At 43.2% G+C, this 27,561-nt stretch overlaps 1 protein-coding gene across 5 annotated transcripts in view; it reads right to left on the minus strand.

Annotated features, from left to right (window-relative positions):
- Nucleotides 1-27,561, minus strand: part of Ctps2 (CTP synthase 2) — a 111,353-nt gene that overhangs the window by 23,419 nt on the left and 60,373 nt on the right. For all 5 annotated transcript variants that reach the window (XM_036175117.1, XM_036175121.1, XM_036175118.1 and 2 more), the window contains 3 exons: nucleotides 19,762-19,858; nucleotides 5,573-5,628; nucleotides 2,435-2,531 (listed from right to left, as the gene is read on the minus strand). In XM_036175117.1, coding sequence (XP_036031010.1) covers nucleotides 2,435-2,531; nucleotides 5,573-5,628; nucleotides 19,762-19,858 — 250 coding nt within the window. The remainder of the gene's footprint in view (nucleotides 1-2,434; nucleotides 2,532-5,572; nucleotides 5,629-19,761; nucleotides 19,859-27,561) is intronic.

A 27,561-nucleotide genomic window follows, 5' to 3' on the forward strand; every position in this document is an offset into this window, starting at 1 on the left:
CAGAGTCGGCCACCGATGAAGGTGCAACCCCAGCTGCAGTGAAGACCTCAGATTATTGGAGATTCCAGGACTTTGGAACAACAGCCAAGGACAGTAGCAGGTGTGGAACCCAAACCTATAACACAAGTTTTTGCTGTAGGTGGCAGAGCCAAAGAAGTGGGACTGCCCAAACTTTAGAAGCTCAGAAGATCACAAATGAGTCCCAAACTGTGGACATGGAGTTTTTTACACTGTTAAGATTTTGGTTTTGCTTTGATCGGATTATATCTGTGACCTGGTTCTTCTCTCTTCAAATAAGAAAGTATATAACTCATTTGTTTGTTTGCTTGTTTGTTTTTAATTTTACAAGAGCCCACAGTAAAGCAGCTTTGGACTTTTAAAGAGATACTGAACTTTTAAAGCATTAAAATTTTTAAAGATTTTGAGACTTTAAAAATTGGACTGTTTTATATTGTGATATCAACATGAGATCTTGGGAACCAGAAAGGAAAAGTTATGGTTTAACAGTGATGTGTTTGAGTGTTACATTGACAAGGGGTAGATTGGTGATAGCTAATCTTAGTTGTCAACTTCACACACCTGGGAAGAGAGAAGCTCAGTTAAATAACTGCCTTCATCAGATTAGCATCTGGTCATGTCTGTGGAAGATTTTCTTGACTACTAATTGATGAAGGAATGGCCAGCCTATTGGGGGCCATAACATCCCTAGCAGGTGGTCCTGGGCTGTATAAGAAAGCTAGCTGGATATGAGCCTGGGAGCAAGCCAATTAGCAGCATTCCTCTGTGGTTTTACTTCAAGCTCCCACCGTGGCTTCCCTTAATGATGGACTAAATATATCCTGTAAAATGAAATAAACACTTTCTTCCCCAAGTTGCTTTTGGCCATAGTGGTATATCACAACAGAAAAACTAACTGGAACATGCTTTCTCTGTGGAAGACTGAACACAGGGCCCCCAACCCTGAGCTAAATCCCCATCCCTTGCTTTTCTCTTACTAATCTTGTGTCACAAGAATGTCAGCTGTGACCTTTATGAGGAGTGAGGAAAAGGTCATGCCTTCCTACCCCTATATCAATCTCCAATAAAACTATTTATGGACACAGAAACTCAAATGTCCCATAATTATGTAATTATTTTCTCATGTCACAAATATTCTTTTAAAATTTTTTAATCACTTAAAAATGTGGAAAAAGTATGGAAAAAGTATAGTTCAACACACACACACACACACACACACGGGGGGGGGGGGGGGGGGGCAGCAGCGAGCGAGCGCTGACCCCTGGGAAAGATGAAGAGCTGAGACAAGCTAGGACCGCGGGTATACTATGTCCTTTCAAGGCTGAATGAAAAGAAGGCTGTCTTATGTCTTGTTGGTAACAAATGTGTGCTTTGGGGCCTATGCTTTCAGGGTCTCCTAGCCCAGTCATACACAATTTCTGTGCTACTCATTTATTTCATGTAACCCAAACCTGCCTCAAACTCACCACAAGCCCAGGCTAGCCTTTAAATCAAAGCAATCTCCCTGAATCAAAACTTTCCAAGTACTTCGATTACAGGTTCTCTTTTGTGCTCTTCCCCAACAGAAGTCTAGTTCTTTGGTTTTTGTTTTAAGACAGGGTTTTATGTAGCCTAGGCTGTCTTCAATATGTAGCCAAGGATAACCTTGAACTTCTGCTCCTCCGGCCGGGATTACTCTACAGGAGTGTACTACCATGCTGTAGATGTAACCATCTTGTTAAATAAGAAACACAGAGCCAAATACAGAGTTTATAACCAAGAGGTCAGAGCAATAACTGAGAGCTGAAAACCTTACCCCTCACTGCTGTTGCTGTCTTTCTTCTCTGCAAGAGGTTATACTGTGCTGGGGACAAAACCTAGGTCTTTGTACATGCTAGGTAAGCATTCTACCAACTAAGCCACATTTCCAGGCCTTTGTTTGGTCTTATGAAAAACTCTAAGTGTGGTGATTCTATGAAATTCAATGACTGACCCAAGGTTGTCCTTCAAGCACAAGCAGTAGAGAGAGTCAGGAGAGGATCTGGGACATCCATACAATAGACATCCACAATTACCACCAAGAGCAAGGAGAAGAGGAAGAGGAAAGCCAGTGGACAACAAGCTGTCTGCTTTCGGCAGAGCATTTCGCTTAGAGCTGACACAGGATGGAGAGAAGAGAAATGGCAAAGATGCCTACTACTTGTCCAGTTGGTAGACTTGGGAAAATTCAGCTATTGATGCTAAGTTCAGACTAACAGGTCCCAAAATGATAAGGATTATATGCAATGTGTTTTCCATGCATTCTGAAGTTCTGTATGTATTTCAAGGGAATGAGGAATTGGGGAAGGGGAGAATGAACTAGATCCCAAATCAGTCTGTGTTTGACAAAAGGTGTTAGGTCATCACAAAGCTTTCTAGAAACAAAGAACCCACTTACTTGTCAATTCAATAATTTCCATCCTCTTTCCATCTATATCCTGGCCAACAAAACAAAGGTCTTTCTTCTCGAATTGGTTGATCAAGTTAGGGTTTACCTGGAAATGCAAGAAAGTAAAGTCTTTGAACTACAGAGTAATTCAAACAAACAGCTTATGACGAGGTCCTGGATCGGGTGGTAGGTTTGTCCACTGTATTGACCCTCTAATTAATTTCTATATTCAACACCCCAAATCTAATTTTAAATTCATAATGAACTTGAGATATGAAGTCTAATTCAAGTCACGTGAACCTAGGACGTCCATGCTGTATCACTCAGAGATAGGATTCCAAAGAAAAGACCATGGCAATGTAAATATTCTGAATCAGAACCTTGATACCCACTACTTATAGACATCCCTGTATCTGCTGCCTCACTGAGTTAAGTGTACTTAACAATCTGTGATGGCCGATCTTGGTTGTCAGTTTAGCTGGATTTAGAATTATTGAGGACACACACTTCTAGGCATGTGTATGAGGGCATTTCTAAAGAGTTACTGACTAAGAAGGGAATATGCATCCTGATCTAAGCAGCACTAATTCATGGCCAGAGGTGCTGAACTGAATAAAAAGGAGAAAATAAGCTGAGTACCAGTATTCCTCCTTCCTTCCCTCCTTCCTTCTTCCCCTCCTCCCTTCCTCCCTCCTTTCTGACTACTGGCAAAAATGGTATCAGCTACCTTGTACTCCCCCACCATGATTTCCTTATAATGATGGCCTATTTCTCCTTAAACCATGAACCAAAATAAATCCTTAAGTTTCTTTTGTCTGTATTTTACAAAGTAACAAGAAAGTAACATACACTATCTAACCCCAAATTCTAATTTTTTAAATGTGTATGTGTATAGTGTACATGTGTATAAGCATGTCTGCATGTTTATGGATACACGTGGGTATGGGTGTATGTGCACAAGTGTGCATGCACGTAGAAGCCAGAGATTGATGTTGGGTGTGTTTCCTCCCCCCCCCCCCCCCCCCCCCACCCCCCACCCCCCCGCAATAGCCTCCTGAGGTGGGGCCTCCTACTGAACCTGGAACTTGCCCAGCTTGCCCCAAGGATCCTGCCTTAGCCTTCTGTATGCTGGGATTATAGGCAGGCCATCACACTTGCCTAGCACTTATGTGGGTGCTGGGAATCCAAGTTCTAGTCCTCACAGTTGTGAGGCAAGCACTTGACCCACTGAGCCATCTCCCCAGGCCCCCAAATCGTAAGTTTGGTTGAGGATTGAAATTCTTCTTTCCCTTGGTCTTGGGACTCTTACCTATCTCACTCCAGAAGCTAACTCCAATTGGCCAAGCCAAATGCGATAAACCCATAGTGGTTTGAATAAGAATGCCCCCCACAGGCTCATATATTTGGATGCTTGGTCATTAAGACTGGCACTATTTGAGAAGGTTTAGAAGGATTAGGAGCTGTGGCCTTGTTGGAGGAAGTGTGTCACTGGGCTTCGAGGTTTCAAAAGTCCACACCAGGCAAGCATCTCTCTCTGTGTCTCTCTCTGTGTCTCTCTGTGTCTTTCTCTCTGTCTGTCTCTCTCTCTCTGTGTCTCTCTCTCTCTCTCTCTCTCTCTCTCTCTCTCTCTCTCTCTCTCTCTCCACCTGTGGATCAGGACGTAGCTTTCAGCTACTGCTCCAGCTCCATATATGCCACCATGCTTCCACCATGATGATAATGGACCAATCCTCTAAAACTAAACAAATCCCCAATTCAATGCTTTCTTTTGTAAGAGTTGCCTCGGTCATGGTGTCTCTGCACAGCACTAGAACAGTGGCTAAGACACCCATTCCTCTTGGCTGATGTTGTTAAAACCCAGTTTTAAGGTAACCAGTGATCAGTATGGCACTAGCAATGGTACAAATTCACAGACTGATGGGTACTTGAAGTTAACCCAGTTAGGAGTGAGGATATAGCTCAGTTGGTAGAGTGCTTGCCTAACAAGCAAGAAGCTAGTTCAATCCCCAGCACCATGTAAAACTGGGCATGGTCTTAGCACTGGGGAGGTAAGGGTTGGATGATCAGGAGTTCAAGGTCATCCTCATGTACATATGGAGTTCAAGGTCAACCTAGGATACATGAAACTGTGTCTCAAAAAATAATTGGTGGCACTAGCCTTTAATCCCAACATCTGAGAGAAAGAAGTAGGCAGATCTCTGTAATTTGAGGCCAGCCTAGTCTACATATGACTAGGCCATGTTCTAGGCCAGCCAGAGTTGCATGGTAAGATCCTGTCTCAAAAAAAAACAAAACTAGCCAAGTGGTGGTGGCACACACCTTTAATACCAGCACTTGGGAGGCAGAGCCAGGCGGCTCTCTGTGAGTTCGAGGCCAGCCTGGGCTACCAAGTGAGTTCCAGGAAAAAGGTGCAAAGCTACACCTGTCTCAAAAAACCAAAAAAAGAAAAAAAAATAACAGACAAACAAAAAAATCATACTAAAGAAAAGTTCCGTGATACAACCATCTTACAATGATGAGACAGACCACTCTGGACAAATCACAGAGACAGAAAAGGGAGGCCAAGAGAACCATGGAGACAACAGGAGTCCTGTACCATGTTTCGAGTCTGCCTGTGACCTGAGCTAATAAATGCCTTTATTGTTCAATTGGTTTCCTATTCTTCAAAGCCAAACACATCATGATTGACTGACTAATCCCAGAACGACCATCCACAGTTCCACATGCCATGCTTTGCCTGCTGCAACCTCAGCTGTTAACTCCTCTTAGTCATAGCTCACTAAGCCTCAAGCCCAATGTGAGCATCAGAAGAGGTTCTTGAGAGCTACAGTGCACCATACAAAATCTAGAAACTCCTTCCTGTGCCGGAAGCATTTAGCTCCTTGCTGGAGGTTACCTATCTTTCTGAAAGCTGAGAAACAAGAGGCAGAGGTTAAGGAGGAATGGTGAGCTTGGTTGGCTCTAGGGTAGTCTTTTTGCTGTGTCTGTTTATTTGCATTCAGGTTCTGTGATACTCTGCCATCATCACTCTATCACAACAGCTTCCTCTAAAAGCAAGAGATGCTAGATGTAAGGGCCCACTTACAATTGCTGGGGTTCATTGCACCAAGTAGCCACACCCCTCAGCCATTCAGATGAAAGGCGTACCTCATAACGATGTCTGTGTCTTTCTTCTATATAAGGAACATCACCATAAAGCTTCTCTGTGAAGACACAAGAATGAAATTAACACTGAGTGACGAACTTCAGAAGCACATCCATGGCAAGAGGGTAGAGGAAACCTCTGTGGTCTCCAACAGAGTCAAAAAGGACCAGACTCCCAGGAACAACTTAGATTTTCTTGTCTTCTGGTAGAAATCCCTGCGGCAATTCTCTTGTCCCTGCTTACCCAGTGCTAAGATTGCAAGAGCACACAGCCATGTCCAGCTCTTTACATGCTGCAGAGGATCTGAACTCAGTTTCTCCTGCTAAGAAGGCAAGCACTGTACTCACTGAGCCATTACCCCAGCCTTTATGCCCAATTTTTATGAGGTACTGGGGGTCAAACCCAGGGCTTTGTGCATACAAAGGAAGCAGTCTATCAAACGAGTCACATCCCCAGAGCCACCTGCATATTTTCTTACCCTACTGTACTGGTGGTTTTGTGAGTCAACCTGATACAAACTATAGAGTCATCAGAGGAAGGTGCCTCATTGAGATACAGCTGTAAGGCATTTTTTTCAATTAGTGATCAATGGGGGAGGGCCCAGCCTGGGTCCTGGATTCTATAAGAAAGCAGGCTGAGCAAGCCATGGAAAGCAAGCCAGTATGCAGCACCTCTTCATGACCTTTTCATCAGCTCCTGACTCCAGGATCTTGCCGTTTGAGTAGTTCCTGTCCTGATTTCCTTCAGTGATGAACTGTGATGTAGAAGTGTAAGCCAAATAAACCCTTTCCTCCCCAACTTGATTTTTGGTCATGGTGTTTCATCACAGCAATAGAAACCCTAAGGGCTGGAAAGATGGTTCAGTGGTTAAGAGTACTGACTGCTCTTCCAAAGGTCCTGAGTTCACATGGTGGCTCACAACCATCTCTAATGAGATCTGGTGCCCTCTTCTGGTCTCAGCCATATATGCAGGCATAACATTGTATACATAATAAATAAATAAATCCTAAAAAATATAGAAACCCTAACTATGACACCTACTGTCCACATTACTGCGTATTCTACCTTAAAAATATACTTTGACCCTAAAATTTGGACTTCTGGACTAGGAGTGTAGCTCAGTGGTGAGGTGTGTGAGTGCTGGAGTGCTAATTTGGCATGCACATGATCCTGGGTTTGGGCTGGGGAGATGGCTCAGCATATGTAAGCATTTGCCTCAAAAGCCTGAGAGCCCAAGTTCAGTTCCCAAACCCCATGTAAAATACCAAATGTGGTGCACATCTGTAATTACATCATTCCTACAGCAAAATGTGGGGGTTAGGGGGAGACAGGAGAACTGTCTGGAAGCTCTCCAGCCAGGTAGCCTGGAGTACACAGCACAACTGAAATGAGAGGCCTTCCTCAGTGAAGTCAAAGGCCGGAACAGAATCACAAGTTCTCTGGCCTCTATACATGCACTGTGGCACGCATGTGCACACAAACATATAAACACACACACGGTATGGCACATATGTACCCACTTACACAAACATGAACACACACACACACACACACACACGCACACGCACACGCACACACGCACACACACCACAACTCTCAGAGACAGATTCTAGGTTTGATTCCCTAGTACTGCCAGAGGTTTAGGGTGGGGGGGGGGTGAAATAAAGACAAAGATTTAACCACAAAGATGTTCAGTGTTGCATTATTAAACAGACAATAGATGAAAACAAGCTAAGCATTAAGACGAGAAGACTGGTGGCTTAAATATCACCCCATTTACCTATGCTTCTTAATCAGGAGTGTGTGGCTGCAAATCAAGCCAAGAGGCACATAAACAGCCATGTAGCTGCACCACCACAGCTCAGAGCAGCACCTTCAGCAAGACCTTGGGCACAGCAACCTACAAGATGGATGCTCAGTGACTACAGGACCACATGGATAGAGCCAGTTCCATCCGCAAACTCCACTCAACTAGGTTACATTACTGGAACACACCAAGAAAGCAGTGACTATCTCCACAGCATCAATCCTCATGGTGCAGACCCCAACATACACCAAAGGACAAAAAGTGCTGGAGTCACTGTCAAGCTCTACCAGAATCAGGAGCCATGCTCTGTTCAGTAGACAGAGTGGTATGGACTCTCAGACATCATGAAGCTGGAATAGGAAGTCTCAACTGAGAAAGACCAAATTAATGCCTGTGACTTCATCTGAGCTTTTGACTTGGGACAAAAAAAAAATGCCAATTACATGCCACTGTGTGAGTGAAGATCATAATCAAGCTTCCGGCTGCACTTCTGCCCATATACATGGTGATGAAATGAATAATAGTGAATAGTGAAGGTGTTTTAGAGAAGCCGGGTGGTGGTGGTACACACTGTAATCCCAGCACTCTAAAGGCAGAGGCAGGCAAATCTCTAAGTTCAAGGCCAGCTTGGTCTACAGAGGGAGTCCAGGACAGCCAGGGCAGTTACACAGAGAAACCCTGTCTCAAAAAATCAAATAAAAAGTATTTTAGAGAAAAGTGGGGATAGTTGGGGCAAAAGGCACCTTTGGGAACCCAAAGTGTGGGGAATTCAGGACCACCTTTGTATTAAAACTATTGGTTCATAAAAATCTAATGAAAATGGGAAACAGCACAGTGATGCACAGTTGGAAAGCAGGGAAGGAGGCCTTATGCCAACTCTGTGTGAACTTCAGAAACTGCATGGCTTATGAACTATTATCTAGCTTAAGGCCATCTGTTTTTGCTAAGGTGTCTCTCACAGGTGACAGGAAGGGGGAGGGTGGAGGAAGGGACAGAGATTCTGAAGACAGACTGAATGGCTTTAAATCCCTCTACACCATTAACAGATGTGTGCCTTGGGTAAATGATCTAGCCTTGATGCCTCAGTTTTCCCCATCTGTAGAATGGGAATTATAACTGACTAAGGACCTATTTTATAGGGTCATTGTGAGCATTAAATAAACCCAAGTATTAGAACAGTTAAGAAATCAAATGTATAACTGTTACTGTTATTTCTAGATAATGAAATAGAAACAGAAGGAAAGGATGTAGAACATAAGTTCTATGTGGTAAAAGACAAAATAGAGACCTGTCTGATTCTTAAGAGACTCATTTAGCACCCAGTAGGTAGAGACAGATTTGTGAGGAATAAATGAAACATGCATACATAATGTGCATAGTGTATGATAAGACGTTTCTGGAGATTTTGGTGTTTACTTATTTATTGGTACTGAACACTAAACCCAAGCCCTTGCATACACTAGGGAAGTGCTCTATCATTGACTGACCTACACTATATCACTGTCGGTCTTACTTTTTAAGAAAAGTCTTTGAGACAAGGTCTCACTAAATTCCCTGGACTGGCCTTAAACTTGCTTTGTAGCCCATGCAGGCTTTGAATTTGTGATTCTCCTGCCTCAGTTTCTGGAGCAGCTGGAATTACTGGTTTGAGCCACCACATCCAGCTGTTTGGAATTTTTATTTTATGCATTTAAAATCTTTCTTGATTGCTTACAAATCTAGTAGAAATAAACTCAGAAAAGCAGCCCATGGTGATATCTTTAAACTTCTGTGTTAAGAATAAGCTTAGGGGCTGGTGAGATGGCTCAGCAGTTAAGAGCACTCATATATATACAATTAAATTTTAAAAATAGTAATATCAGAAATTATACTCATAAAGTCCCACTACATGACTGTCCAAATGTGAGCTGAACAAGGATGACAATAATGAACATGTCCAACTGGATGGGGAAAAGCCCACACTGCCCCAGCCCTACAAAGAACTGAGGAAAGCTGGGAGATGGACTTTGCTTGTCCAGTGCCAAACAGCCCTGAAAACAAATAGACAAGTAACATTATACGGACTCAACAGGTTCGAGTTATCCTGTCATCTGAAATCCACTTGCTCTTCTGTTATTTTGTTTCTCACCACACCCCACTCCCTAGCCTTGGCATTTTGGTCCCCAATAAACCTTTCCTTCTACCCATGGTGTGGGCCACTGCAGTGGTTTCACTGTGCCATCGCTTATACTTACAAGGCAAGTGCTTCACCAAATGAGCTATCTCAAGCCCTCTATCCAATATTCATTCAGCACTTGTGTGCCTCCCTTGCAGACAAAGAAACTTTCTTTTTGTTGTTGTTGTTGTGTGTTGTTTTTCAAGATAAAGTTTCTCTGTGTAGCCCTGGCTGTTTTGGAACTCTATAGGCTAGGCTGGCCTCAAACTCTAGAGTCCTGCCCCCTATGTGCTGGAATTAAAGGTTTGTGCCACCATGCCCAGCCAAAGTCACTTTCATAAGGAGCCCAGGGAAGGGTCTTACTCTCTGAGACCCCTGCTCCTACAAGACACTGATCCTCCATGGAACCTTATTTGGAGGCTATCAGCAAAAGGGACTTTTAGCTTTAAGGACTGTTTGGATTTTTCCTCTTTGAATTCCAGCCATTCCATATCATGTGGAGGTCAAGAGTGGGCTCAGTGGCTCTCTAACAAGTGACCTGATGACAAAGATTCTATTCTATGGAAAATGGTCATGGGTTCTAGGGTGTGACAGGAATAACTGAAATGCTGCCCATGATGTCTTCATTCCTGGGACTTGGAAAGTACACAGTCAGGAGCTGAGCATAGCAGCACATGCCTAGAACCCCCAGCCCCTCGGAGGTGAAGGCAGGATGGAGCATTCCAGACAAGCCTGGGCTATATAGCGAAAGGCAGCCCCCAAACCCAAGGGCTAGCGGTGTATCTCAGGGATGACACTGGTCTCCTATGCACCACAAAGCAAGAAAACAAAAGGACAGGATCAGGGCCTGCTTCTTGCTTTCTCCTTTCCTTGCTTCTTTTGGACTTTAATGTTACTCCTTCCACTTTTATGAAACAACTCATTAATTTTCAGTATCTAAGCAGCTTCCCTTTCCCTAATTGTATGTTTTTGTGGTCAGCTTTAATGTCAGTTTTACATATTTTTTAAATTTACTTTATGGGTACAGGTGTTTTGCCTGCATATTTATCAAGCATTTGAATGTATACCATTTGAGTGCCTGGTGCCTAAGGATACCAGAACAGCATCTGATCTTCTGGAACTGGAGTTAGAGACAATTGTGAGCCACCGTGTGGGTATTGGCAATCTAACCCATTTTCCTCTGGAAGAGCAGCCAGCGTTCTTAACCATTAAGCCACCTCTCCAGCCCAGTGTGTCAAATGTTCAGGGATAAAGCATCACAATTTGAACACACTATGCCTGCTTTGTTTAAACACTGTAGTGCTTTGTTATCGTTCAAGGATTTTGTTTGTTGGATGCTGAAGATAGAGCCATGTGCACGTTAGGCAAGCATTCTACCACTGAGTTATATCCCCGAGCCTCTGTATCTAAGAAGGAGAGAAAACAGGAGTAGAGGGAAGAGAAAGAACCTGTAAGACACAAAGGTTATTTGCTCCGCTCTCCTCAAGCCAGCTTTACCCCAACCCACTCCAGTGCAGAGGCTCACCAGGGCCTCAGACATAATTGGCAAATATTCCACCAGTGACCTATACCCCCGCCCCAACTGATTCCCCAGCCCAACTGTTAAGGAATATTTGTTTACACTGTAAAGATGTGTCTTTGCCAAGGAACCTTCTGATTGGTTTAATAAAGAGCTAAATGGCCAATAGCTAGACAGGAGGAGAATAGGCAGGATTTCTAGGGAGAGAGAGAACTCTGGGAAGAAGAAACGCAGCATTAGCCAGAGAGAGACAGAGAAGAAACAGGAAGTACAGAACAAAAGAAAGGCAATGCCATGTGGCAGAATGCAGATTAATATAAATAGGTTAATTTAAGTTATGAGAGCTAGTTGAGAACAAGCCTAAGCTAAGGCTGAGCTTTTAAAGTTAATAATAAGTCTCCATGTCATTATTTGCAGGCAAAAATAGTTCTGAGTAGGCTTGGTGCTCCTGGCATGCAAAGGCATGGCTCTTTTTAGAGACCTGCTACTGAGCACTTGAATGGGGTTTATGAGCATGCTACTCGGTGGTGGGAGACTAGTAGAAACACCTACCTCAGCGTGGACCCAGAAACTTCCCAGAGCTTGGGCAGATAGACCAGCTCCAGGCCAGGCCCCGCAGGCATGAGGCTCCACTCTCATCAACCTGAAGCAGGCAGAGCCAGCCACCAGGCCATGCGCTGAGTGGAAGGCCTATTCTCTGCTTAGCAGTTTGTTTGGTTCAAAAGATAAACTCTGAAAAGTTTAGTGTGCTTAAAAATGTGCTATGATGCTAAGTAAAGAAAATGGGTATAGAAAATCATAGAAAATAAATAAATAAATAAATAAATAAATAAATAAATAAATAAATAAATAAAGAGTAGGTGGGGTGGCGGCGGCGGCGCACACCTTTAATCCCAGCACTCAGGAGGCAGAGGCAGACAGAACTCTGAGTTCAAAGTCAGCCTGGTCTACAAAGCGAGTTCCAGGACAGCCAGGACTGTTAAACAGAGAAACCCTGTCTCAAAAAAAAAAAAAAAAAGGAAAAAGAAGGAGGAGGAGGAGGAGGAGGAGGAGGAGGAAGGAGGAGGAAGAAGGAGGAGGAGGAGGAGAAGATGATGATGATGTAATTAGGCCTTGTGGCACAGGCCTGTAAGCCCAGATACTCCAGAGACTAAACAGGAATATTACAAGTTCACAGCACACACAGGAGGCAGAGGCAAGTGGATCTCTGTGAGTTCGACGCCAGCCTGGTCTACTGAGCAAGTTCCAGGACAGCCAGAGCTGTTTCACAGAGAAATCCTGACTCAAAAGTACCCCCACCAAAAAAATAGTTTAAGGCATACCTAGGCTACAGAGTGAATTTAAGGATACCCTGGGCAACTTAATGAGACCCCCATCTCAAAATGAAAAAAGGAAAAAGAACTGGCCATGTAGCTCAATGGCAAAGTGCTTGCTTGAGGCTCAAATTCAATCCTCTCTACTTAAAAAAAAACACACATTTCAGAAGTATTTTTTAACAATGCTACTGTAGGGCCAAAGAAGCACTCTCAGTAGAAGGCTAGAAGCCAACATATGGACAGTGTCACAAGGACTGGTTCTGACTCTCCCAACCTCCTCATCTTTGTTTGCTTCCTTTCTTTCAAATGGTTGGGAAAATTTTCAAAAGACACAGAAGATGATATGAGATGAAACTTCAGTGTCCATCAGTAAAGTTATATTGCCTGCCTGTACAGCATGATGGCTGGTCCTTTATTAGAAAAAGGTATCAAGCAATGGTTCAGATCATTTGGGTGAAAGGCTTGGGGACAGGAAGACCTAAGCAGTCTATACGCTAGCAACCCGACGGCTGGAGGGGAAGAAAGGTGGCTGTGCAGCAGTGGGAAACTGCAAGCCAAAGGCAGCAGTGAAGGGAACAGAGCAAGGGGCAATAATGAGAGCAGAGAACGGCGAATGTCATTCTCAACTTACTCACCCTTCTTTCAAACAACCTGGCAGAATTATCAGTCATAAACTGATCATAGCCTTGGACCTAATAATCCAGTTCCTGGAAACCTGTCCTAAGGAAACATTCCAAAGAAAAAGCTTGTGTGGAGATATCCCACCCAATCAGCATTTGTCTTATAAAATGCCAGAACCAATCTGAAATGGTTATCAGTAGTAAATGAATCAGCACATTAGGGTTCCTTAACTCAGTTAAACACTATATGCCCGGTGCCAGGTACTAGGTGCACTGGTACACCCCTGGAGTCCTCAGCATTCAGAAGACTGAGGCAAGAAGACTACTTGAACCCAAGAGCTCAAAGCAAGCCTGAGTAACAAGAGCTACCGGGGACGGGGGTGGGTGGGAGAAGGTGGACAGAGACAAGGACAACGACAAGTAAGTGGAGGCAGGAGATCAGGTGTTCAAGGTCTTTGCCTATATAGTGAGTTCGGGGCCAGCGTGGGCTACATGAGACTCTGGCTCAAAACTACAAAAATTCTGTGTGTCTATGTGTGTAGACTATGGCTGCTGAGAAAAGGCAGATCAGTTTTTTTATAAGAACAAGCTTGTTGACAGGTTATCCAATCCCAAGTGGTCAGCCCTAAATACATGTACATACAAGCAACACTAAATGGGCTCAGCACAAAACCCAGATTCATGAAATTATGCTAACAGTAAAAAAAAAAATATAGAGATTAAGCATAATAAAGTTCAGAAAAGACCACAGATACACAAACTTAGAACATCATAAACAGTTTAGAAAAACAGCTGATGTTTAGTGACCTTTAAGCTAGCTCTGAGAATTCCACACACACCATCATTGGTCCTTTTATTCAAAGGGCTTTGCCCCACTTTGAGACAGGCAGGTCTCACTTGCTATGTAGCTAAGTATGACCTTGATTTTTTTTTCTTTTTGCCTTTTCTTTTGTTTTGTTTTAATTTTTTGAGACAGGGTCTTTCTGTGAAGCCCTGGCTGTCCTGGAACTCAGCCTGTAGACCAGGCTGACCTCAAACTCAAAAATCTGCATGCCTCTGCCTCCCAGAGTGCTGGGATTAAAGGTATGGGCCACCACTATCTGTGGTGACATTGACTTTTTGCATCTTATTGCCTCTACCTCCTGAGTGCTGGGATTACAAGTATGCACCACCACCAGGAGGCCCACTCATTCTAGGCAGGGGATGGAACTCGGGGCTTCACGCATCATAGGCAAGCATTCTATCAACTGAGCTACATTCTCATCTCCTAAAGCCCTGGAAACAAAACAAAAAAACAATCTCAGAGGACACATCCACACAGGACACAGAACTTCTAAAAACAAGCTCATGTGAATACAATTCTTATAAACAAAGTAAATGACGACGATCAGTGCCTTTGTCCAAATAAATTTATACATATAATCCTCAACTTAGAAAGAATAAAGTCAGCTTTCACAGCCCTTATTGGATTAACAAATGATGTAAGAAGAACAGGAATTGTCCCTCAAGAGAAAAGTATTTAGGCTTTGTTCTGCTGGAGGGCAATCTTTTATTAAAGAGTTCTTTATGTTCCTGCTTCTCCCTAAGTACAAAGCACTGCAAGCACAGACCTACAAATCAAATTGAAATTAAAAAAAAAAAAAGAATAGCATAAAAATGATTTCTATCAGGGTTAGGGATTTAGCTCAGTGATAGAGCACTTGCCTAGCAAGCACAAGGCCTTGGGTTCGATCCTCAGCTCCAAAAAAAAATATTTCTATCAAAAATGGTTAATCATTTTGTTGCTTGTATTTTGTTTTGTTTTTGAAATAGGGTTTTCCTGTGTAGCCCTGGCTGTCCTGGAACTCACTATTATGTACATTAGACTGGTCTCAAACTCACAGAGATCCACTTGCCTCTGCCTCCCAATTGCTAGGATTAAAGGTGCATACCACTATACCCAGCTCAAACTGGTAAAGGATTTTTCAGGTTGCATAGGCAAACGTACTTTGCTCATACCAACCTTGCAAAAATGTGCTGACTAGAGAAGAAGCCTACAACATAAATGTGCCAGCTTGTGGAAAAAAAATAAGATCCTACAAGTTAAATATGCCAACTAGGGAGCCAAAGCCCACCCAATGTTTGTCACTAGAACCATGAGGAGAGTTGTTATCCCTTACAATCATTGCCAAAGACCTCACAGGGAAGCTACTAGTCTCACTAGGTGGGGAGGCCTGCTAAAGACCACAGGCACGTAAGCCACCTGCCTTTTGTAAAGACAGAAGCACAATTTAAATTCAGGCAATCAGGACCTGAGGAAGGGGGCTCAGTTGGGAGAGCAAGTTCTGGGGTGTGCTCTCTAGCACTGCAGAAACTGGGAGTGGTGGTTCCAAAGGGAAGGGCAGACAGAGGGATCAAAGTTACCCTTGACTGCAGTGAGTCTGAGGCCAGCCGAGGCTATCTTAGGCCTGTGTCAAAAAAATTAACAAACAAAATTAAAGCAATCAAGTGTAATAAATCTTCGAGTAAAAACAGCCCAGAAGCTTGTAAGCAGATTTTTTTAAATTGTGGTACAACCACACAATGGACTATTACATATAGCCATTACAAGAAAGGAAATACTGATTCATGCTACAGCATGGACAAAACTTGACAACAGTGTGTTTAATGATAGAAATTAGACATAAAAGACTTTATTTCATGTGGTTCCATTTACATTAAAATGTCAGAATAGGTAAATTTTTAAAAAGTGGCTCAAAGATTGCCAGAGGCTGAGGGAGCAGAGGTGCTAAAAGCTGGAGTATAGAAATTTCTATTGGAAGTAATGAAAATGACCTAAACTTGACACTAATGATAGTAGGACATCTTTGTGGATACTCCAGTGATGGCTGGACAGCTCTGTGAGAACAATGGAAACCAACAAACTGTATACAACAGATGAATTATACACTCCATATGGGTTTGTTTTTTTGAGCTGAGGATCAAACCCAGGGCCTTGCCCTTGCTAGGCGAGTGCTCTACCACTGAGCTAAATCCCCAACCCAGGTTTTATGTCTCTATAAAAAATTATCTTTGGTGCTATGTTTAAGCTTCACAAAATTCAGGGCCATCGAGATGTCTCAGAAGGTAAAGATTCTAGAAATGCAGTGGTGGCACACACTTTTAATCCCAGCACTTGGGAGGCAGAGGCAGAGGCAGATGGACCTCTGTGAGTTCAAAGTGGACCTCTGTGAGTTCAAGGCCAGCCTGGACTACAAATTGAGTTCCAGGATAGCCAGGCCTGTTACATAGAGAAACCCTGTCTCAAACAAAAAATCTTAAAATATATTGAGCACATAGATTAGTTTAATACAATTATCACCAAATCTTTTACAACACGTAATTTTGATCTTCTTTTTCACTAACCATTTTGGTTTTTATCACTTAGACAATTCCAAAAAACGAAGTTCAAAGACTTTGAGAACAACCGAAAGGTGAAGAAGTACTAGCAGCCATGAAGAGAAAGCTCTTGGCTTCTGTAAAGGAACATGCAGGGTCCATGGCCTCTTGCAGAAAAGAGGGAAGGCTGGTCACTTGTCTACTTACTTTTTCATTTCAAACTTGCTAAGAAGCACTATGTTCTTCCCAAGCTTTATATCACCCTTAAAGGAAACAGTATTTTTCTTTTCTTTTCTTCTTTTTTTTTCTTTTGGCTTTTTTCTAGACAAGGTTTCTCTGTGTAGCTTTGGAGCCTTTCCTAGAACTCACAGAGATCTGCCTGCCTCTGCCTCCCGAGTGCTGGGATTAGAGGCGTGCGCCAACACTGCCCAGCTCACAGAAAAGAGTGTTTTCAATCTTACTCTTCCTTGAGTTAGGAAAGGTGTTCTGTTTTATTTGGGGGTGGGAGCTGAGATAGGGTCTCGGGTTCTGAATATGACTTTAATCCTCCAGCCTCTACCTCCTGAGTGCTGAGATTATAGGCAGGCGTCATCATACCTAGCGCCGGTTGGGCTGGAACATGGGGGTCACACACATGTGGGGCTAGGGCTCTGCCACTGACCCACATCCTCTGCCCCAGAAGGTACTCTTGTAACTTCCTGGCAATGGCTCTGGATACCAGAGTTCCCCAGGCCCTGCAGCACCTTGTCCTTCCCATTCATACTTTTTTCACTTGTTTTGAGGCCCTGGGAAGACAGGATTGCTTCCTGTCCAGCCCCTGCTATAGCTGCAGAATCCAGCATGGTGTACATATGCAGGACAGGCACTCAAGACACATTTAGTAAATTAAATTATGGGCTCTGGGGTTTTGTTAACATGAAGTTATTCGCACATAATATGATAATCTATGAAACAAGGTCCACAGAAATAATAATTAACCCTGTGAGGATCAGGAAGATCAGCAAATATCAGATAACAAGCCAGGTTGTTCTCTCTCCCTGTGCAGGGACTATTTTACTGGAGGGACAGAAACCTTTTGTTTGTTTGTTTGTTTGTTTGTTTGTTTTCCGAGACAGGGTTTCTCTGTGTAACAGCCCTGGCTGTCCTGGAACTCATTCTGTAGATCAGGCTGGCCTTGAACTCAGAGACCTGCCTGCCTCTGCCAGGCTGTTTATTTATTTTTTAATTCTTCTAGATTGCCTCCCTCTCTCTCTCTCTCTCTCTCTCTCTCTCTCTCTCTCTCTCTCTCTCTCTCTCTCCATGCGTGTGTGTCTGTGAAGGTCCGAGGACAATTTGTGAGAGTCAATTCTCTCCTTTAACAACGTGGGTCTCAGGATCACGCTCAGGTCATCAAGCTTGGTGGGAAGTGCTTTTGCTCACTGAGTGATCTCTCCAGACTCCTAGACTTAGCAGACACAGAACTACCCTCCTCTCTACAGGAAGTTCATGAATGCAGAACTAAATAAAGCCAGTCACACACAAAACCATAAAACAGAAGCCAGGTGTGCTGGCACACTTTGAGGTGGAGTCAGACAGATCAAGACTTCAAAACCTACCTCAGCTGCATTCAGAAACCCAGGCCAACCTGAACTACATGATAATGAAACTCAGTGTTGAGATCAGAATATACCCTACTCTATGCTATTCTATATTGTATCAACTGGTTTTACAAGCTGTGCACTGTAATTTTACAAGCAGCTTTTAACTCCATTTTGAAGAAGGGTGACTGCAGCTCCTGGGTAGCTCCATAAACTGTATCACCTTTCAACTATCCAGTACAGACTGATATATGACTTATTCTGAGAAACAGACAGCCATCCTGTAAGTTTATTGAGGAAATGTAAAACTGTGGGGGCACATGGGTGTATTAAAATCCTATCAGGGAACCAGGCCTAAGAACTTACCAGACACGTCAGACTGTGGGAAGCATAATTCCCTCCTCCCCTAGACCCTATAAAGTGGTGGGCACCTAACACTGCCATGGCATGGCTCCATGCTAACCTCTCATCAAAGGCCAGTGCCTCCCTGACTCCACTTGGTCCCTCACTGTTGATGGTGCCTACTCAACTTCTTGCCCATCTACCTGTTCACCCGTCTAGAGCTGGGCCAGCTCCTGACCCATTTCCTGCTTTGTTTCCTGCTCTGGACCCGGTTTGCCCGTTCCTCCTCTTGGCTGAATTCTGTAGCTTTGCCCCCACTGCTGACCATCCAGCAGCTCACTCTTGGCACCGGTCTCTTTCGTCATCATCTGTACAGACTTCTTCAGCTTTGCTGCAGCTCTTCAAGTGTATTTCTCCTGTAACCCACCCATGCATACGGAGGGACACAGACATGTTTACTGTGTGCTACATGATATGAGAATTAATACCAGTAATTAAGATTGGCATAGAGAGGCACGGACATAGCTCAGCAGTTAAGAGCACTTGTTCTTGCAGAGGAGCCAATGGTTTCCAACACCCATATCAGGCAGTCCACAACCACCTGTAACTACAGTTCCAAGGGATCTGACCCTTCTTCTGGCTTCCAGGGGCACCTGCACTCACACATGCACATACCCATACACATAATTAAAAATAAATCAGCCCAGGTGGTGGCGGTGCACGCCTTTAATCCCAGCACTCGAGAGGCAAAAGCAGGTGGATCTCTGTGAGTCCGAGGCCAGCCTGGTCTACAGAGTGAGTTCCAGGACAACCAGTGCTATTACATAGAGAAACCCTGTCTCAAAAAACAAAAACATAATTAATTAAATAAATAAATAAGTAAAATCTTAAAAAGAAAAGACTGGAAAAAAAACCAAACCAAAAAAAAAAAAAAAACTTGCTTTTACCTCAGCCAAGCCACCAAAGTAGGCATAAGTAAATTTCATGATGGATTTCTGCCACTGATACCGCTAAACCTTGTTATTCAATAAATGCTAACATTGTGGGAAGATACAAATATGTTCATTTAGGTTTCTGACATGGCACACACATGGCACACTGGCTCAAACAGACAAAAAGGAAACAAGGAAAGAGGGAGCCATTTTCGTTGTAGGTCCATGAACCCAAAAAAACCCCTGGAATTCGCATTAGTGCTCTCAAGAGAACTTTAACAGGGACAGGACAAACATGGTATAGCACCCATTACCATTTGCTCTCTGGGACACTGTTCAGTGGGTTGTTTTGTGCATAATCAATACTCTTCTAAAGGACCTTGAATGGGGAGAGATTGAATGCCTCAAGTGACAGGTCAGCAAGAGCAGGTGACTGACTGGGTGAGAGGGTAGCTGGAAAACTGCTGAAAAGGTTCGGGTTGAGCATGCGCTAAGGGACGGGTCCTGGCACGGCCATATGAACCACCCCTAGTGTCTTACAAAACTCAGAACTCTGGGATACTTACTCAGTATGGAATTTTCAGTTGTGAAAACGGTCCGTCTCAATCCCAGTCTCATTGTTCCTCCCAAATCACCAGGGTTGTGCTCGGGCATGTCAATTACCTTTAACAAGACAAATCCAGTTTTACCATCTTGCAAGGATGTAGTTTCCCACATTTTCAGCTCTAATTTTAGAGAAACAGTTGTTGGGAAAAGATTCCCTCAAGTGCTGTGTCTGATCAGTTCTTCCAGGGCTCCTGATAAAAACCAGGCACCTGTCACACCCTTCCCGGATTGTATGAACCTCTTAGCACCGGCTCTCATCTTCCACTCAAGTGTATCCGGGCCGAGTATGTAGCTTGGTTAGTAGACTTCTTCTCTAGCATGTGTAAAGCCCTGGATTTGATCCCTGGAACTTCATAAACAGAATGGTGGCACACACCTGTAATCCCAGTGCTAGGGAGGCAGAGGCAAGAGGATCTCTGTGAGTTCATGGCCAGCTTTGGCTACATTGCAAGATACTGAGAAAGAAATAGAGGGAGGGACGGAGGGACGGAGGGAAAGAAAGAGGAAGAAAGATGGCCGATATAGTTCCATTAGTGGAGCACTTGCCCAGCATGCACAAAGCCCTGGGTTTGATTTCCAGTACCTCATAAACCAGACATGGTGGTAAACACCTACAATCCAATCCCAGCACTAGGGAAGAAGAGGCAGGAGAATCAGAAGTTCAAGATCATCTTTGGCTGCATAATGAATTCCAAGCCACCCTGGGATACATGAGACCCTGCCTCAAAAAAGAAAAAACAAAGAGAGGAGACCTTGGAAGATAATTCAGATAATTAAAGGGCCTTCCATGCAAGCCTAAGGACTTGAGTTAAGATCCCTAGTACCTAATAAAAGTCAGATGTGGTTGCTCACATGTACATGTGTATAACCCCAGAGATCTCACAGCCAGCCAGTTTATGCCAATCAACTAGCTCAAAGTTCAGTGAGTAACCGTGTCTCAGAAATGTAAGAGAACCATTGAGAAAGACACCAGGCAGATAGCAAACACACATACACACTCTTTCCCTCTCCCTCTCCCTCATGTCCTCTCTCTATTCTTATAACCCTGTGAGCCAAAAACCTAGCAGTGCTGGGTTATATCTGTCAAGTCCCATTAATTAACCCGTCTGGAGCACCTTGTTCTAAATGAAACCCTAGTAAACTCTGAGATGTCTGGGTAGCTCAGCCACCCGGTATCAAGGAGCCCTGGCCGCTGCCCAGGGCCTTGCACATGGCCCTTCCTCCTCACTGGGCTTCTCTCAGCTGCCTGCTGCGTGCTTCTATAGGAGAAGGGCAGTTGTTACTTTCCCTTACCAGTGGGCCTTTCCAACCAGTAGAAAAGAACTGAAGGAACAAACTGAATGAACGAACCCCAAGAAAACAGTTCAGATTTGTTGAGCCACAAAAACTCAGAAAGATGTCAATGAATAAAATCTGTTCTCATTAGCTTAGTGATTCCTTTTCCTCAGTTCTGTTTACTATGATATTGTTTGGTTTCATGTTTTTGGGTTAGTTTTGGTTTGGTTTTTGGTGTTTTAAGACATGGTCTCAATATGTAGTTCTGGCTGTCCTGGAACTCACTATATAGAACAGGCTGGCTTGAACTCATAGAAATTGGCCTGCCTCTACCTCTTGAATACTGGGGTTAAAGGCCTGTGCCACCACACCCAGCCATGTTTTTGCTGATGTTGTTGTTGTTGTTGTTAAGATGTTATATCAGAGAGTGTAGCTGGCTAAAGTCAACCTGTTCTAATAAAATTGCTCAGGTTTCTCATAGAAGATTGATTACACTCCCACACATGCTCTGAAAGTCACATACGGCTCTAAAGGAATCCCTGACAACTGGAATTTCCTAAAGGATGATTTTCCAAGAAAATGTCTGATTTTATTAATGCCCCAGAAAATGTTTGGAGCCATCTGAACCCAAGCAAACTCCAAGAGTCACTGAGGGGAAGGGCTGGGGACAAATGGATTCTGCCTCCTGTTGGAAGTCGTGCTTAATTTCCGAATTGCCCTTAATTCCTAGCATGTCTTCCCCACCTTCTTTGGCTGGCAAATTAGGGCTAGAGTGTTACTGAGTGAAGTGAGGGAAAGCAGCCTCGAGCTTAGGAAGCCAAGCTACTTAGAAATGCCTGGTCCTTGTGTGTATTTTCTAAGAAAAGGTAGGTAAGTTTACAAGAGTTGCCACGGGCTACTTAGAAGTACTAGTCAGAGCCTCAGTTTCCATTTAGGTTCCATTCAAGTTCTAAATATGGTGATAAACTCCCCTGGGTTCCTGTCAGAGGTGCACTACCTAGAGTCCTTGAAGGTAAATTGCTTCAGTTATCAGTGACTATGGTAATCAAGAAATATTATTGGTCTGAACTATTGAAAACACAGTAAAAAACCAATTAAGAACAGGATGGGAGAATGCCAGAGAGATAGGTCAGCAATTAAGAGTATGTGTTGGTTGCTCTTGCAAAGGACCCAGGTTCTGGTCCCAGCATGCAAGATTCGCTGGGTTTGAGCCCCAGCACCACATAAACCAGGGCATAGCTGTGCTACAGAGCAAGTTCCACACCTGCCTGAGCTACATGAGACTGTCTCAAAAGAGAGAAAATGGGGGGGGGGGAGATGGCAAGTGATGGCAACAAAGAGACCCAAAAAACCTAAGAATGAGAGCAACATGGTTGAAAGCATGCTAATTTTATCACTGTCAAGTGGTTAGTGAACCCCAAGTGCCTTTATATTTATCCCCAACATTTCCAAAATACCACAGTTTTTGCATCTGAAAGGAAAAAGCTCCTTCCTTTGCAAAACTATTTCCTTGACCCCACTATTGGCTGGGATCTGACCCCCACATTCTGTCCTTTCTTGGAACAGAGCCATATGGCATACCAAAAAAAATTTAAAGATCAATAAGTTATAAAGCTTTGGGAGTTGTAAAGACACCGCACAAGGATAACTAAGGCACTAATTAACCTTGACTGAGATATTCTGCAACCTCAATGAAAGTGTAATGAGTTCAAGTCCTTCGGCGTCCCAGGGTACCTTAAACCAAGTGTATGGAAGTCCAAGTCTCTTATCAATGATGAAATTCCTTAATGGCAGTGTGTATGGGGCCTCCATGACTGCATCCTGAGAACTGGTTCCTTATCTGAATATTTCACTTGGACAAAACCGGAACATCTACTCCCAGAAGACTCTTTCCACCTCCCTCTTCCTCTTCCTCATTAAAAAAATATACATTTATTTATAGTGTTGTTGTATGTGTATGAGAGAGGGGTGCTTGTGTGCCACAGAGGGTGTGTAGAGGTTGGAGGACAACTTTCAGGAATTGTTCTCTCCTTCCACCATGTAACTACCAGGGACAAGATTCAAGTCATCAGGCTTGGCAGCAAGCACCTTTATCTGCTGAGCCATTTTGTCAGCCCTTTGATTTTGCTGTTGTTTTCCTTTATACAGGACTAGTAATTAAATCCAGAGTTTCATACACGGTAGGTAAACACTCCACCTCTGAGCTATATCTCTAGCCCCATTTCTAGTGATTTGTCCAGACTTTCTAGTGTGTTCCTTAAGTACTCTTTACAAAGATTCCCCGTTCCTCTCCTACTGTCCACTGGGTTCTTGGGGTTCTCTCTCCCTTTTTTAAGCTTTACTCTAATTTGGATTCTCTATGGGTCATGTTGAAGATGTGCATAGAATTACGAACCAACTTTACATCATTACTATGTTACCTAACACTGTCTTGCTACTTGCTCCAGAAGTCTCTGTCACTGCAAATCAAAGGAACCTCCTGAGTGGCCCTCAGGTCTCGCCTCATGCATGCTGGACTTTCCTGATAGATTTAAACCTGTACTTTCTACTCAACTAGGCAAGCCCAATGCCAATGGCTCCTCCACTCCCTGCTCCCCCACCACACTCCCATACACAGACCACTTCTTCATTCCATTTCTAAAGAGGCCTTCTCTCTACTTCACCAAAGAGCCCAGGATTTGAGACATGCTCCAATTCTCCTTATTGTCCTACAATGAGTATGCTCTCCTTACCAAATAAATCCTCTACATATTGTTAATTCATTTCCTATACCCTACCAAAGATGTGCACATTATAGTTCTTAGACCTTTTGTGACATTAGAATTTACAAATGGGGTTGTGTTAAAGTTCCTGGAAGTGGGAGGGGCTTCCTTGCTGTGTCATGACAAGACAGAAGGCATCATCACATCGGCTGGAGAGGCAGGATGAAGTCCTCATTCCTAAAGAATTCACCCCTGGCACAGATGTTTATTTGGGGTTATAAGGATAAATCCACAATATCATGTGGGACCTTGAGGGAGGAAGGAAGGACAGAATCAGAGGTGAAATGATCGCAAAGCAGACATTACAGACAGACTGGATGATGCCAAGCTTCTGGCTTTCAGGATGGAGAGCGTATCCATGAGCAAGCAGCCTCCAGAAGGTGAAAACCTAAGCAGTCTCTCCTGTAACTTCAGAAGGAACATGTCCTGTCAACCCATTTTAAACTTCTGACCTAAAAGGGAGCAAGTTTGTGGTAGTCCCAGGTACCATATTGGTAAGAACTTAATAAAGCAGCAACAGGAATCCAATGCTGTCCTGTTTGTATAGCTATATATAGACCAAAGGGAACAGTATCCATTTCATAGTGTGGCTACAATGATTTCAGGAGGCTACAGAAGTTGAGTGCCTATAATATAAAAACAAACCATAACCAAAGCCCTCAGTAAGCATTGGCTCCTGTGCGGACGCCTCTGGGAACTCAGAACTGAAGACTAGCACAGACAGGAGATAACACAATCCAGGCCAAGGCTGGAAGGAGAAAAGAACATGAACTCCGAGGGTTCAGGGAGGGCAGGCACCACATAAAGGCCAAGTAAGGGGGACAAGTATGCTGTCACTTTTAAGGACAACTAAAATTAAGTTATCGTTTTAAATAACTAAAATTTAGTTCCTTAGAAAGGATGAGTTCAGAGTATTTTAAATTTCAAAGTCAAAGAGAATATACAATAGCATTTCACACCCACCTTGTTTTGTGGGGACTTGGTCATTAGTAACACTAATACAATTAGTAATACAAGAGGATTTTATTAAGACAAGGTCTCATGTAGCCCAGGTTGGCCTCAAACTCCCTATATGTAGCAGAGGAGGACCTTAAACTTCTGATTCCTCTTTCTCCACCTCCCGAGTGCTAGGATTACAGGTGTGCACCACATAGGCCAAAAGTCATTTAGGCTATACATCCCTCATTTCCAGGGAAGATCTCTGCTTAAAATGGCCCAGTGCTGCCTGTCAGAACTCAGGCTTGTAACAGAACTTGAAGAATACCCTGTGCTTCTTCTCAGATTCACATGCTCATCTCCTCCAGTGTTATCTCTCATGTCTGGTTTTTACATTTATCTTAGCACAAGGGTAACCCAGCAGTCAGAAACTCGAAATCCACTAATAGTCTCATGAAACATTAACTAACAATGTATGGAAACATGCCATAAATGCAGGGTGTGTTCAAACGAGTATGTTTTGAAATGAGAGAAGGGGAAAGAATGACAGGTACAAGGTTGGTAATGGAAAAATGGAGAGGCAAAGGTTAAGCAGCACCTCTCTGCTCAGTTGCTTGATCTTTGGACAGACTTTTTTTTTACCCCCTGAGAAAGACTCTTGGCACCTGCGGTTTCTGTGACCATGTTATTCTGCTCAAAGTCAATAGCATGGACTGCCTGAAGGAAAAAAATCCTTTGGGCTGGGAATGTAGCTCAGTTGGTAGAGTGCTTGCTTAGTTAGCATGCTTGAAACCCTGGCTTCCATTCCCAACAACACATAAACTAGACATGGCCTATACTACTTTAACCCTGATCCTTAGAATTCATGTATTATGTATTTGTTATACTTTTACACGTCAGATATGCCACATGATATGAAGTAAGTACAGTACATAAAACATCTGTCATATAAGCTACTGATATTGGGATTATATGTAGTAATTAAAATCATTTTTTCAATATAGCCACAAGAAATAGGACACCAACTCTCATCAATTTTAGCTCCAAAATTATCATTTGAGAAAACAATTGAGGGGATTGAAATATGCTGTGATAATACCACTGAGGTTCTATAGAAAAAAGTTCTTGTCCTTAGGAGACACAGGCTAAGTTATTTGCAGGAAACCAGTGAGATTCCACAACTACTCCTCAAATGATTGATGAGGAGGAAAGAATTGGCCCAGAAAGGGGGAAAGCACATGTGGAGATATTAGCAGGTAGAGTCTAATCAAAAGGAACACTTCTGTATTATTCTTGCCACTTTGCTTTAGATGTAAAACAAAAAACAAAAAACCTTAAAGATGCTGGAATGAGGTGATCAATCAGGAGGACTGAGAGAGGAGGACCAGGAAGAAGTTCAAGGGTAGCCTGAACTACATTGTGAGTTGGGCTACACAAAGAGATCCTGTCTCAAAAACCAACAGCAACAAAGAAAGACATTGGAGGAAAAACTATAGTCCTTACTATGATTAATCACAAAAGCTCACTTCCTCCCAGGAAACTAGAACTTACATGTAAAACAAGCAAACAAAAACACTGGAAATTTTCTAAAACCTTTAAAAAACCATAGCCAAAATCAGAGTATTACTATGTAAAATCATCAACTAAAAACCATGCTAGCTGGCCATGGGAGCCCATACCTGCAATCCCAGCACAGCTGAGGTAGAGGCAGAAGGACCAGAAATTCAAGGTTATCCTTGGCCAGGCTGGGCCTCCTGAGAGCCCCTGGCTCCAAAAATCAACAAATAATGAGTTTGGAGATATAACTCAGAGCATAAGAGCACTTGAGCATAAGCACAAGAAACTGAATTTACATCCCAACACCCATGTAATAGGTCAGGCCTGGCTGTGTGCCTGTAACCCCAGCACTATGGGGGTGGAGAGCAGATAAGGGGTTCACTGGGCTTGCTGGCTACCAACCTAGCTCAGGTTCCATGACAGACCCTATCTCGAGGGAATAAGGTGGAAGACTAATAGAGAAGGACACCTGACACCCTACACAACTGTACACACATGTGTATACATGAATATACCACACTCATACACACACCCATACACACACACACACACACACACACACACACACACACACACACACATATACATACATACACACACAGTAGATAAACAGACCTACCTACCTACCTACCAACTGACAGGCTAACCTACAATGCCAGTAACTCCAATAAGTGGGTTAATACATAAGTCTGTACTGGAGTCAGGTAAAGTGCAATAAAACCTATAGAATAATAAATGCTCAGGATTGACCAGAATTGTATGAGCAACACCATAGCATTTCACATTTGTTCTCCAATGTAAATAAGGTCCTAGAGTTTTAGAGGTGAGAAACATCTGGGCAAAGTACAGTCCAATATTTGAACCCTGAATTTGTAGGGAGTATGCTGCAGGTCAGAGAAAAGTCTAAGTGTCCAAGTGTTTAAAAGCTGAAGTGCTTTTGAAGTCAATCTGGAACTCCTACCTGTGACTTAGAGTCAGCATTAGAGTAATGTCCCCAAGAAATGTCCTAGCTTTTCATGAACCTCTTTCTAGAAAAAAAAATCAATTTCATCTCTATTTTCAAATCCTTGCTATTCCAAAAATTCTGAAATAGTTCCAATTGCTTAAGCGTAAGTTGAGTGTTTTCACGAGTTTTAGAATGATTTGGCAAAATATATTTTGTTATAAACAGGAGAAATACAGCCAGACATGGTGGTATACACTGATAATTCCAACACAGGAGGCAGGTCT

Source organism: Onychomys torridus, chromosome X, assembly GCF_903995425.1.
Source record: "Onychomys torridus chromosome X, mOncTor1.1, whole genome shotgun sequence".
Taxonomy (NCBI): domain Eukaryota; kingdom Metazoa; phylum Chordata; class Mammalia; order Rodentia; family Cricetidae; genus Onychomys; species Onychomys torridus.